The 14,719-nt window shown below is 35.9% G+C and overlaps 1 protein-coding gene across 2 annotated transcripts; it reads left to right on the forward strand.

Moving 5' to 3' along the window:
• Positions 1–5,198: 5,198 nt before the first annotated feature.
• Positions 5,199–7,779, forward strand: LOC121253051 (auxin-induced protein AUX28-like). 2 transcript variants are annotated; one of them, XM_041152949.1, is made up of 5 exons: positions 5,199–5,618; positions 6,679–6,908; positions 7,054–7,171; positions 7,316–7,377; positions 7,474–7,779. In XM_041152949.1, exons 1-5 carry the CDS (start codon positions 5,365–5,367, stop codon positions 7,512–7,514), a joined length of 705 nt encoding a protein of 234 aa, XP_041008883.1. In that variant the 5' UTR covers positions 5,199–5,364; the 3' UTR covers positions 7,515–7,779. The 2 variants fall into 2 exon arrangements, with proteins under 2 accessions (XP_041008883.1, XP_041008882.1); XM_041152948.1 differs by having other exon boundaries at positions 5,211–5,618; positions 6,997–7,171.
• Positions 7,780–14,719: the final 6,940 nt, after the last annotated feature.

Below are 14,719 nucleotides of genomic sequence, written 5' to 3' on the forward strand. Positions count from 1 at the left end.
CGTAAATAGTCATTCTCGTTACAAATAATCCGTCACAATCGTCCATTTTTCTTGTAGTGTGTGTATATATATATATATATATATATATATTATATTATATATCTAGGTAGGGAGCAAGCCTTGGACGCATGATGATCAATTGTTCATTAATATTTACAATTAGCTAATTCGCATTTGGTTGCCCCCAAACACTAGCTATTGTGTGAGGCATTAATATTTTTGCAAAGATTGAACAACGTGACAACATCTCACCTGCACAGATCAGCACCATTAATAATTCACGTACGTACGCGCGCACATCTAGCTAAGCTTATAATAATTAGAGTGCATATATGGCTGTCAAATTAAGTTATTGCATGCATGCGTACATGATAATGTTTCTGATTTTGTTCCAACAATTCCCATTGGGGAGCAGTCCGTAGCACATGACTGCATACAAAGCAAGCACAGAAAAAAAACATATCGGAAACAAGCCAACATATGCTTTTGCCCTTTTAGTGTGTTTCCATTCTCTCTAGCACTTTGGCAGGCCGCATGCATCATGTATTCGAAAAAGTCATGCTTCTAATTATATACATATATATTGATGATGTACGTATAGCATATTCAAATTAATAAATTCCAGACATATATGATCATGTACAGTATATATATATTATTCACTATTTTTTTTGAAACATTTGCATGACTGCATGCAGGTGGCCGATGACCATTAAATGCTGTGTATCGTGCTAATTAATTATGAGAAGATAAATTCCAGACATGTCTACACATGACTTACGTACAATATGCATGCACTCGAACTACTATCTCTCCTCTGGGCCGGTAGATATATTTATAAGCCATGCAGGTTACCAGCCTGTAACTTGAATATTCTATTATTCAAGCATGCATGCATGAATGATAGGCATAAATCGAGGCACCGGAGAGTTCGATCCCCTTGTCCTTGTAGCTGATCAATTCGTATCTGATCAACCATAAATGGCCATGAAATCCGCCATTAATGTACACGTAGCGTGTGCGTGTGTATATATCTCCTTATACTTAAAAGAACCTATCGGTTGATGAACAAGAATGAATATTGTACACTTCCTTCTTCTACTTATGTCCCTGATCTGTACAACCTCACAACCTCACAGCAAGCACAAACCAACCTCACCGTGAATCATCTCAAAATCACCGTAGGATGATCACAAAATCACCGTAAATCATCCTAATTGTACAAAATCATACTAATTGTACAAATTCACAAAATCAGAACAAGGGAGAGGTAGAGGCTAGGCTAGGCATGGAGGAGCAGGGGAGGTGCTGTGGAAGGCTGGTGGTGGCGTCGTGGGCTGTAGACGGTAGGCGGTGGAACTAGGCTATCATGATAGTGCGGTGGCATGGGGTTGGCTAACGGCGGCGCTATGGAGAGAAACTCGTGCATGTAGAGGGGCTGCGTGGGTGGGGCTAAGGAGGAGCTACGGGTGGTGGGTTCCATGGAAGTGGTTCATAGCGTGAGGGAAACTTGGTGGTGGTGCTTGGTGGAGCTGGGGCTAAGCCGTGGTGGCGCAAGGGTGGAGAACTCATGCGTTGAGACCCATTTCAGGTTGCTCGCGTGCGGCTAAAGGAGGAGTTGCCAAGGGGCTTTGATGGTGGGATTTGGTCGCCGATGTGAGGGGAAGCCGATGAGGTGGTTGGTGACGCTGCAGGGTGGCGCACGGTGGTGCTAGGCTGCTTGAGGGAGGAGATCGGGTGAGAGAGAGGGAATAAGTGGCTGTTGAAGGGGAAGGAGAGAGAAAAGGAAAGTGAGGGGAAAAGACAAGTTTTGAGATTTAAATCCTAACCCTTCATCTTAAGTTCCAGATTTGATCCAGATAATTAAAATATAAATACCATATCATACATAAACTATCAAATTTAATTTAATCTTTCATCATTAAATAAATGATGAAGTTTTGCTAAATATTTTTAAGGAAGTAAAACCATATAAATAATTACAATTGGAACAAACTTTTCTTATTAAAGTAGAGAAAGATGGAAATTCATAGATGCTTGCTTATATTAGATTTTATGCTCCTATGCATTAGACTATTTACAAATCAATCTTATGTACTCTTTGAATCTTGATGATTGTGAACTAACAACTAATTCAATTATTCAAAATTTTGTACTGCATGTAAGGAGTCACACTTTATTTACTGTTTGGACACATTATTTTCAAGAATTTTATTTTTTCTTTTAATTAGACAAATGTGGCAAACGTGTTTTGCACAATATTAAACCAATGCTAAAATTTGTTAAATAACTTACTAATCATTTTTCTTTCATAAAAGATCATATAATTTTTGTAAAAAATCTAAATTAAGCAAACGTCCATGGTCTATTACTAGTGTGTGTGTGTGTCTATATATATATATATATATATATATATATATAATATTACTTCTTTTCGATCATGTGCCTGTGGCCGGAGAGGGAAAAGAGAAAGAAATAAAGAAGATATATTGAGGATGGTAGATTTTGAAGCTCTATATCAATGCTACCCTAATTAATAAAAATACCTTCTTTTTTTTTTTTGTTCGTTTTTTTTATGACACTCATCTTAATTGGGTTCTATATATATAAATATATATTAAGCAAATTAGTCTCCTTTAGATCAATTAGTAGTACAGCTTTTGCAAGATTTGCAACGTGCACGATTTATTGTTGAAACATTGGGTATATATATAGAATAATTGTATATATAACGTTGAAGTGCGTAAATATTATATAATTATTTAAAAAAAATAAAATTTATTATTAAAAAATTAATTTTTTAATCTTATATTTTATTAATTTTTTTCAAAATAATTACACAATAATTACATAATTCACGGTTATATCAACATTATATACAACGCTGAGAACCTAACTAGCTATAACTAACCAAGAACAGCTTTTCTAGGTAGGAAAAAAAAAAAAAAAAGGAAAGAAAATATTTTTTTCTCAAGCTTGTTCCCAAAAATAAAATAAAAAAAAAAGAAAAAAAAAACCTTTTTTTCGTCCTTTCGGCTGGCCAGTACGTCGGATATTATTAGCTAGCTAAGCTAGCTGTTTGAAGGCAGCTAGCCATGAATAGACCAATTAAGTATCTGATGATGATTACATTGATTAGTTGATGGAATCATATATTGTGTATGGCTCAGAAATTCATGGGTATTAGTGATGATACTTAATTGAAGATACTCCAATATAAATGAAAGAGTAGGGATAATGATATAACACTTTATATAATATTTTTTACAATATATATTATAAAATAATATTAATTTTTATAAAATAATATTAATTTTATAAGATATTTTATAAAAATATCTCTCATTTTAAAATATTGTTGTATAAAATATTATATAAAGTGTTGTATGTTTATTATTTTTCTAAATAAAAAGAGCTACTCTGCTCATTTTGACAGCTAGTATTTCAATATGCTGTTTTTATTTTTTTATTTATTTTTCATATTTTATTATTATTTTAAAATATTTTTAAAAAAAAATCTAAATACATTAATAGTGACTATCTTAACTATTAAGTAAAAATAAAAATAAAAATACATGAAGTGTCAAAATGAGGGAATAAATAGAATAGACAAAGTAGTATTTTTTAAATGAGAAATTCTTCGCATACTATTTACTATTTTATACTCTACACATTATGAAAAATATTTTACAAATCATTAAAAAAAATTATAGATATAAAATGTGGAAGTAAATAATATTAATAGTAGAATTTATATATACACATACATATATATAAAAGGACCACGTACGCGCGCGTATTCAGTTCAAACTTCTAGGCATGCTCACGGCCATCAATATGTTGATAGGTAGTCTGCCATAACTCAATTTGAAATCAGAGGTTCTTGATAGGTGACGTGTCACATCTACTTAAATTCATGCGATAATTATGGTTGGTATATATCTAGCAAAGTCACGATTAATTAATAGTACTACTTGATCTAGCTATATATATTTAATGTTGAATAATATTAATCATTAGGGATATTGGTACACTAGTGCGTGCGGCTAACTAAGCTACAACAAATTAAAATTCTCATATGTCTAACATCAAGAATATTTAATTGTCGCTTTTCAACTGATTTAATATATATATATATATATATAACGTTTGATAATATCCAAAATAATATTGGATCTAAGCAACATTAATACGATAAGTCAGGGCCAGGAAAACAAATTGATGTTGGCTGATTATAAGAAAAATGAACTTTTGCGATAAATTTATTGTAACTAAAAGACTATTTACGATTAATTTTAATTGTAAATAATTATTTCGTTGAAATTATCTGATAACAAATAAGTAATTTTTTTATAGTATAAACAATAATGGAAAATGCAATAATGATCATAATGGTAAAAATCACATAGAGAGAGAGAGAGAGAGAGGTGAGTTGTTTCCATGCATAGAGTACTAGGCGGTAAAGAGCCAACTGTAACAAGCCGGCAGGCCAGTTTCATGCACTTAATATATTATTATATATAGATCATTAACATGGTGTGTGTATATTTATATATATATATATATATATATATATATATGATCTTTACATTTTATTAATTAATAAAAGTGTTGCATGCATAGTACTACTGTATGTTATATAAGATTGGTGAGTTTGGATGTTGAAGTGAGTTGAGTCGAGTTTCGATAATAAAATATTGTTAGAATATTATTTTTTAATATTATTACTATTTTAGAATTTGAAAAAGTTGAATTGTTTATTATATTTTGTATTGGGATTTAAAAAAGTTATAATGATGAATTGAGATGAGTTAAGAGTAGTTCATGTTCCAAACGAAGCCTGATTCTCTTTTTAATTCAAGGATTATCACTTTAATATATAGTTAATTGAGGGGAAAAATGGATCAAAGGCTGATCAATGTCCGTGAAGTACTAGAACCAATCAATTTAATTAAAAAGAAGATAATTAAATTGAAACTTAATTTGCTGGGTTCTCATGCATAAAAAGAGGAAAAATTGGAAGGTCAAATCTCCCACACAACAATAATATTCATAGAAAGCTAACAATATTACCGTACGTGTCGTCATCTATGCCAGCAAGGTTGGAAAATCCAGCTCACACACCCTGCCACGTGTCACAATCGCAGTTCCCTCCAAACCCCTAAAAAGACAGTTCAACCCATCCATTCTTCTATTAATACCCGCAAAGCCCAAACGCAACATCCTTCCCTCCCTAGCTAGCTAACGTCCCCCACACCCCACACTATTATTATTATTATCACAAAGAAACAAAGCACTGAATGCTTAGAGAGAGAGAGAGAGTTCTAGACAGATAAAGACAAGGATTTTTAGAGAGTGGAATTCATGGAAATTGGGTCAGAGAAGGAGAAGATGGGATTCGAGGAAACTGAGCTGAGGCTAGGGTTGCCAGGAAATGGAGGAAGTACTGAAGGAGAGGTGGCGAGGAAGAGAGGTTTCTCTGAGACTGAGGCTACAACTATGGATTTGAAGCTTAAACTTTCTTCCAAGGACGCGGGGATGGATCTGAATGAGAAGGCGAAGACCCTAAAGAAGGAGAAGAACCTTCTCACCGCTGATACAGCCAAGCATCATGCTAAGTAAGCTGCATATATTAACATGCGTACTTTCTTTAATCGTGCTTCTATCTACTAAGCTTGTTAGTTGCTTTTTCTTGTTATTCTTGGGAGCATGTTAGTGCATAGCTGTGGTAGTTGAGAATGTTTGTGAATCCACCACACTGTAAAAGGTGGAGATGGTTTTCCATTTATAGAGATATACAGACATGTACAGCTATACAATAGAGAAGGAAACAATCACAAAATAAATACAGCATCTCTACAATCATGGGTCAACTACTACAATTAAGGGAATCAGAGGATTGTGGAGAATCCTCAACAGTAGTAGCGATTAGGGTTAGGCAAATCGCAATTTACCAGCTGAGAGATCAGGAATTGAGAAAGAGGTGAACAAGTTCACATCAGAGAGAGAGAGAGAGAGAGAGAGAGAGAGAGAGGGCCTGGATCATGTGGAAGGAAGTTCTAAAAATTAAAGTGGAAAATAAAATATTTTTATGGGGTTCAAAAGTTATCGTGGCTTCCTGGAAACTCGATCCCAAGGTTCTCTGTATATGTAGCTAGTTTGTGTTCATGAAGTCGAGAGAAAGTCATCATAAAGTAATGATTTTTGAGTATATAATCCTTTCAGATGAGAATAATGAGCTAATAAATTTACAATTAATTATAAGTTGTAAAAAGCTTCTTTTGAAACTTATCTAATCTGCATGCAGTTCGGAGTAATCATTATAACATCACAGACAGATGGGAAAAAGAAAGAAATAAACGTGCGTTGAAATATATCCGCGCTATATACCTTCCTGATGAATTTCTCAATAAATATTCCTGATCAGCTAATAATTAGCACGCACTTAATTTCTATATTCTGGATCAGTTTGTTGATTTCGTTATATTTTTGCTTCCTTTTTTCATCATATTCTAATTATAGACTATCTGCTCCCTATTTCCATTAAAAAGAAAGATCTTTATTTTCTCTCTGTTCTTGATCTTCTTCTTCTTCTTCTTCTTTTGGCACTCCAGAGAACGTAGTTTTTTTTAGCTGAAGCTGTATAAGTATAAATGATTTAACGAAATGGAAATTTAGGGCACAAGTGGTGGGTTGGCCACCAGTCCGATCCTTCAGAAAGAATATGCTAGCTGTCCAAAAGGGCAGCTCCGAAGAGAGTGACAACAAGGCGAGTGGCAATATTGCTGCCTTTGTGAAGGTTAGCATGGATGGTGCACCTTATCTTCGTAAGGTAGACTTAAAGACGTACCAAAGTTACAAAGAGCTCTCGGTTGCCTTAGGAAAAATGTTCAGTTCCTTCACTATAGGTAAAAGCTTGGTGTGTATACATATATATATATATATATGTATATATATGTATGTATATTAATTCTTTCGTTTTCTTTGTTATTAAAGTGCCCAATAATTTAATATGGTTCTTCAATATTGAAACTGGTAATTGTGGATCCCAAGGAATGAAGGATTTCATGAATGAGAGCAAGTTGATGGATGTTTTGAACAGCTCTGATTACGTTCCAACGTATGAGGACAAGGTCGGTGACTGGATGCTCGTTGGTGATGTCCCATGGGAGTAGGTTCTTCGTGATCTCTCACAAACACTACTAAATAATATAATATATATATATATATATATATTCAAAACATCATGCATCTGGCTAGCTTATATATTTTTACTTTCTTAATTTTTACCTCAAATTACCATATATATATGCAGGATGTTTGTTGATTCATGCAACCGTTTGCGCATCATGAAGGGAAAGGAGGCGATTGGACTCGGTTAGCTTAATCTTTAAAAACTAAGAATAATAATATTGGTTTTATCTTTCCAAATCTGATTTGTCGACGAAACTGTTAATTGATCTTGGATTTCAGCGCCCAGAGCCATGGAGAAATGCATGAGGAACAGAAGCTAAACTAGTAAGCTCCACAACGCCTTCTCCTTTGATCTGGTCGCAATGATTATGAGTGCAAATTAAAACCAAATCAACGGTACCCAAAAGCGCGCAGATGGATTGAGCAGGATGCATGGGGAGTGATGTTTTCTGTATGGTTTGATATATAATTAAGTATTAGTGTGAGATATCATGATCATGATCTATATTTATTCATATATTTGAGTATATGTCGTGGACAAAAACCATAACAGCTAGCTCTTATCTATGTTCCAATTAAGAGACTTGACCTTGTCTTGCTTGTTTGGTATCAAATGTAGTACTGCGTGGCTTGCTTGTTTGATTTATAGCAGTGCAAGTGTAATAATGTACGCGGGCATGCTTGAAATAGTTATATTTTTATATAATGTCTGCTCTTTTATTAATTCCTGAAAAAATTTGATCATCCTTCTTATAATAATAATTTATAATTTATGATAATTATTCTTTGAATCATGCTATTTGTTTGGTTTTGTTAAGAAACGTACAACTTGTATGCATGGCTAGCTAGCTGTTCTTTTATGGGTGGAGACCACGTCTTAATGGGAGATGTTTCATGGCCAAGCTTAAAAAGGGAGCAAGATCATGTGCATGTTGATGGAGCATTTATGCAATGGCCATTTGTTTTGGTTGGCTAAATTTATTGGTCTGGAACCATATGGAAGGGATTGTATGCTGCATGCTTTGGTGTATTAATTTGTAAATAGGCGGCATACCACAGAGTCACGTAATGAATAATCTGTACGTTTTGACCACTGAGCATGGTCCCCTATGTTTGATGCATTATTAATGCTTGCAACTGTGTGTGATGGGTCAAGCTCGATCATTTGGCTGGCCCTTGCGCGCAATATCATATTTCTTTTAATTCGTTTATTAATTTTGTGTGTGTACGTATCTGTATATATATCATGTTTATATATATGATCAACTAGCTACTTAATTAAATAATTAGTCTCTCTCTCTCTCTCTATTAATCTTGGATCTGATTTTGTTGAAGTACTAAGCGTTCCAAATGATAAGGGTAGTACTATATATACGTAACTGGTCAAAATATTAAAAATACCACAAAGAAATTAGGAGAGATTGGCTGCTTATTCAGAATATTAATATGTGAGTACGTATCGGGAAATGATCTAGATCTTCCATTACCACAGAGAGGGAGAGGGAGAGGGAGAGGGAGAGGGAGAGATCAGATGAATGTGATATGGAAAGATATATATATATATATATATATATATTTATTTATATATACGCAATTACAGAATTATTAACATTATGTGCTTCAAGGAAAAGTCCGACCGAGATATTACATATATGCATGGTTTGGTATGTTAATTACTTGTTGTTAAAGATTAAATGAAGAAGATGATAAAACAGGAAAATGATGCATAGAAAGTGCTCGACATAATAACTTATAAAAGACTGAATTTCATAACTTCTATAAAGGATTTACAGAGTACTCTTTCCTCAATACAATGCACTGTTCTTGTGTGTGTATATATAATAAGAGGTCCTAACAAACTACAATATAGAAATCAAATCTTCACTTTACAACTCAGCAATTTTGTTATGAAAATATTCTTCTAGATGATTCTATATCATTCGGTTACAGCAGAGGCCATGTGCTGTCCTTTAGATGCTGCATCACTGGCATGCTCATTTGGTGGTGCAGTAGCCTTAATAGCCCCCCTCGATTCAATCGGCACTGGAACAATAGTGAGACTTGAGCGGAGAAGATTGAATCGAACAGTTGAGAGTGGCTTTGTTAAAATATCATCAAGTTGGTCTTTGCTTGAAACAAATGAAACTTGTAAAGTCTTGGTTGCCACTCGATCCCTCACAAAATGAAAATCAAGTTCAACATGCTTAGTTTTAGAATGTAAAACTGGATTTACAGATATATAAGTGGCACCAAGGTTATCACACTACAAAGTTGGTGGATTAGGTAAGAAAATGGACAATTCTTTCAACAAAGATTGAATCCGCAGTATTTCACATGTGGTGTTAGACACAGATTTATACTCAGCCTCCGTAGAGGACCTTGCTATAGTGGATTGCTTTTTGGAGCCCCATGAAATTAAATGAGAGCCAAAGTAGATGCAAAAACCACCAGTGGATTTTCGATCATCTGGGCACCCTGCCCAATCTACAACAAAAAAGGCAGTAAGTTTGAAAGAGGAAGAAGGAGAGAAGTAGAGACCAAAATGAGAGGTCAACTTAAGGTAGCATAAGATACGCTTGACAGCTTGCCAATGAGACACACATGGGCAACGCATAAATTGATAGAATTTGTTAATGGAAAAGGACAAGTCTGGTCGAGTAAATGAAATGTATTGTAGGCTCCCAACAACACTCCTATAAAGTTGAGGGTCCTCAAAAGAGGGTCCCTCATGAGCCGAGAGTTTGGCTGAAACTGACATTGGGGTCGAAACTGGCTTAGACTTGTGCATATTGGTTCGGACAAGTAAATCAGATATGTACTGAGATTGTGACATGAACAAACCAGCAGCAGTGCGATTAATTTCTATCCCTAAGAAGTAGTGTCAAGATCTTTTACTGGAAAATCAGACCGTAGGGATGAAGTAAAATCAGTGATGAGTGTAGGATTAGAAGCTATAACAATTATATCGTCAACATAAATAAGCACATAGATAGACGCAGACACAATGGAAAATATAAACAATGAAGAATCTGAGATTGAGCCATGAAACCCTAACGAAAGTAATTTGGATGTTAATTTAGAGAACCAAGCCCTAGGGGCATGTTTCAAACCATAAATTGACTTGCGTAATTTACAGATATGCTGGGGAAAGTTAGGATTAACAAACTCGACAGGTTGATGCATAAACACATCCTCTTCCAAGTCTCCGTGCAAGAAGGGGTTTTGTATATCAAGTTGATATAGGGGATAGTTTCGTGACACAACAATGGAGATAAGAAGCCTAATGGTCACTGGTTTGACCACAGGACTGAAGGTCTCAATGTCATCAAATCTGCTTGCTGATGGAACCTTTTGGCCACAAGATGAGCCTTACGGCGCTCAAGGGTGCCATCAGCATACCTCTTGGTCTTGAGCACCCATTTCCAGCCAAGAATGTTGAGATTGGAAGAAGGGGGAACTAAATCCCAAGTAGGGCATGAAACTTAGAGGCCATAGCCTCACGCCACTCTGAGTATTTTGCAGCTTCAAAATACGAAGTGGGTTCCTTTGGAATACGAGAGGTTTCAGTGACAGTAAGGGAAGTGGATGATTTTACGGGTGGCTAGGGAATGGTTCCATCCAATCGATGTAAGGGTTTGTGAATCTGAGCTTTAGAGCGAGTTAGCATATGATGGATAGAGGTAAATGGAGGTGTTGAGCGTACCAGAGAAAGAAGGCTCAGATGAAGGGAGTGTAGCGAGGTCAATATCTGAGGAACTAGGGTTCAGGGAAGAGGAGAGGCATGGGGAGGACGATGCAAGGGAATAAGATACGCGAGGGGTGTGGGCATTCGAAGGAACAGGTAGGGTTAGTATGGGCCGAGTGTTTGTGGGTCAGTCTGATGTTAAATGAGTTGGTGAGAGTTGAGGTTGTGGGAAATGTTGGTTGGACTGAAGAGATGGGCCAGGGGAGATTGAACGTAGTTGAGGTAGCAGAAGAGAGGTCTGGATAGAGGGAGTAGATATGGGTATTGGGCTAGAAATTTGTGGACTTGGTGCAAAAGGAAACATGCTCTCATTGAAATGAACATCCAGAGAAAGGTAGATACGGCCTGATGGGAGGTGGAGACAAGAATAACCCTTATGGTCTGAATTATAACCTACAAAAATACATAATTGAGAACGAAGATCAATCTTATGATGATTAAAGGGCAGTAGATTAGGCCAACAAGCGAACCCAAAAATACGAAGAAAAAAAAAAGAATAATCGGGAGGACGATGAAATAAAGCTTGAAATGGTGAGAGATTTTTTAGAACAAGAGTGGGCATACAATTTATGAGATAAGTAGTTGTTTGGAAAGTCTCAACCCAATATTTTTTAGGCATGGAGGCCTGAACCAAGAGGGAGAGGCCGATTTCCATAATGTGGTGATGACGTATTTCAACTGAACCATTTTGGGGTGAGAATAGGGACACGTAATTCGGTGCGTAATGCCAAAGGTTTTAAGCAACGAATTAAGTGGTCTAAACTCACCTTCCTAATCAGTTTGAATAGAAATTACATTTGAAGAAAAAATATTGCTAACATAGCGAAGAAAAGCTAAAAAAATAGGAACAACATCAAATGTTGCATTTAAAGGAAAAAACCAAATATATTTGGTAAAATTGTCTACAATAGATAGATAATAATGACAACTCTTGGAGGACAGCACAGGTGCTGGTCCCATACATCAAGAAACAATAACTAAAAAGGACAAGTAGAATGAGAAGAGGTGGGTGGGTGGGGAAGGACATGTGACTTAGCTTGTAGACATGCAGAACAATAAAAAGATGATGAGGAATTTGTGATAGGAAGATTAAATTGTTTAAGGGTAAGAGAAGTTAGTCTAGGGGAAGAGTGTACTAAACGAGAATGCCAAATTTGAGGTGTGGTTCGTTCTCCAATCAAAGCAAATGGTGAAGTTTCTGTATGAGGCGTGGAAGACTTGCTGGAACTAAAACTGGCCAAAGCATCCGGTTGAAGAACATAGAGCCCATCTTTAACGCAGCCTTAGAGAAGCACCTCCCGAGTATGTTGGTCCTTCACAAAAAAAGAAGAAGAGTTAAATTCAAAAATCACATAATTGTCAAGACAAAATTGACGAACTAATAATGAATCTCGAGTGATTAACGGAACATGCAAGAGATTGTGGAGAAATTTTTTCGAGAGAAAGTAAGGAGTTGCGTCGTGCCAGTGTTTTGAATGGGAAGAGATGATCCATTGCTAATGTGAACTTGGCCAGGACCCTGGCAGGGACTGAAATCTAGATTAAGATTGGAGAAGTCAGTTGTAAAGTGATTTGTTGCAGCTATATTAGGGAACCAGTGACTGAGGGATGAAGTGGAGGGGGAAAGAGCTGTGTAATTTGTTGAGAGAAGGAGGAGGGGACGACTGATAAGCATGATCAAATCTGTAGTAGCAGGAGATGGCCGTGTGGCCAGATTTATGGCAAACTTGACAAGTGGGTCAAGAAGAAACAAAGTTAGGGAAGAAATTTAGATTCGGGGAAAAAGAATTTCGACCCCTACCCCTAGCACGACCACAGTGAAAAAAGCGACCACAACTTCGATTAGATGGGGTGGAGGTGTTTGCTGACTGAGTGATAGTAAAGTTAGCAACAATAGGACTGGCAGAGAGCAACGAATGGGTCTAATGGACAAACCTGGACTCATGATTTAATAGATAACTGAAGACTTGGGAAGAGGATAAGGGTTCAAGACATGTGGTTATAGAGGTGACGATTGATTCGTAGTTTGATCCTAATCCAGCTAGGAGATAAATGGTGAACTCAGAGGGAGCAAGAGGGTGCCCAACGACACTGAGAAAGGATGCAAGAGCTTGATGAAAATAGGCCGAAATATTTTCTGCACCTTTTTTTAAGGTTGCTAACTGACACTTTGTCTGCATAATATGTGCAGAGGACTGGGCGGAGAAAAGAGGTTGTGCATTTGAGGACATGGGTATGTACAGTATCAGTGAGGGACGTGTTTATGGCAGATAAAATGAGCTAGTCTTGAAGAACCCAATTCATGTAATTTAGGTTAGGAACATCATCGACAGTAGGTAGAGGCATGGATATTGACCCATCAATATAGCCAAACACACGATGGCCTTTGAGGAAAGGAAGTATCTATGTCTTCCATAGAAGGTAATTGTCAATATTGAGCTTGACAGTAATGGATTGGATAGCTAAACTTGTGATGGAGGAAGGAAGAGGGAAGGGAGATCTTTCTGCTACCATAGGGAATTGCATGAACTGAAATGGACGTGAATCCTATTTAGGCTCTGGTACCATAAAGAATAAATGAAGAAGATGATAAAACAGGAAAATGATGCACAAAAAATGCTCGATAGAATGACTCATAAAAGACTGAATTTCATAACTTTTATAAAGGATTTACAGACTCTTTCTTCAATACAATGCACTGTTCTTGTGTGTGTATATATAATACAGAGGTCCTAACAAACTACAATATGGAAATGAAATCTTCACTTTACAGCTCATAAATTCTATTATGAAAATATTCTTCTAGATGATTCTGTATCATTCGATTACAACAAAGACCATGTACTATCCTTCAGGTGCTGCATCACTAGCGTGCTCATCTGGTGATGCAGTAGCCTTAATAGTTGTCATGATCCTCTGTCTCTCACGAAGATGACAGAACCCAGAATATAATGGAGGCCATTTAATTTGTTTGGTCTACTTTGCTTAATTCATGTTATGCTTTCTAGCTAACCTCTCTAATTTGAATAAGTTGAAATAAGATACAAAATCAAGGGCATGAACTTGGGAATCTCTAATTCTACTTAGTCTATGAGATTCATTTGTATGAATAATTCCCTCCAACTCATAAGGGTGTATAATAATTTGAATCCCAAGTTTTTTTTCTTACTAATAAAATGATGCCCCTAGAAAACGAGATTCAATGCCCTTGAGGGACTAGGATAATAAGGTCCCTACATTCAACAAAAATACAATTACAAACTCTCTTATTATACATTGTGGAGAAAGTGAAGAACATATGATCAAATCACCCAATGATGATAGCACCAAGCTATCAAGCAAGAAACTGAAAGGAAATCAAGAAACTAAGAAGGTTGGAAGAATTTTTTCTATTATTTCGATAAGAAGTAATCTATACAGAGTGAGGCCTTTCATAAACAAAGAATTATACTCATCTACACGTGTTGTAAAAATAACTAAACTTTGCTGACTGATATGTACTAGTGTCAACACTTCCCCTCAAGATGGAGTGTGTATATTGAGCACATCCATCTTGGAAAGAAGCGATGCAAATTGTGGTTAGGATAGTGTCTTTGTAAAGAAATCTGCTAACTGATATTGAAATTGAGAGTACACATAATTCCAGACTGAATTTTCTCTATGACCAAATGGCAATCAATTTCAATGTGTTTCATTCTCTCATGAAACATTGGATTAGTTGTTATGTGTAGAGTAGTTTTGCTATCATAGAAAAGCAAAGCTAGTGAAGTGTGATTAACA

Source organism: Juglans microcarpa x Juglans regia, chromosome 2S (assembly GCF_004785595.1).
Source record: "Juglans microcarpa x Juglans regia isolate MS1-56 chromosome 2S, Jm3101_v1.0, whole genome shotgun sequence".
Lineage (NCBI taxonomy): Eukaryota > Viridiplantae > Streptophyta > Magnoliopsida > Fagales > Juglandaceae > Juglans > Juglans microcarpa x Juglans regia.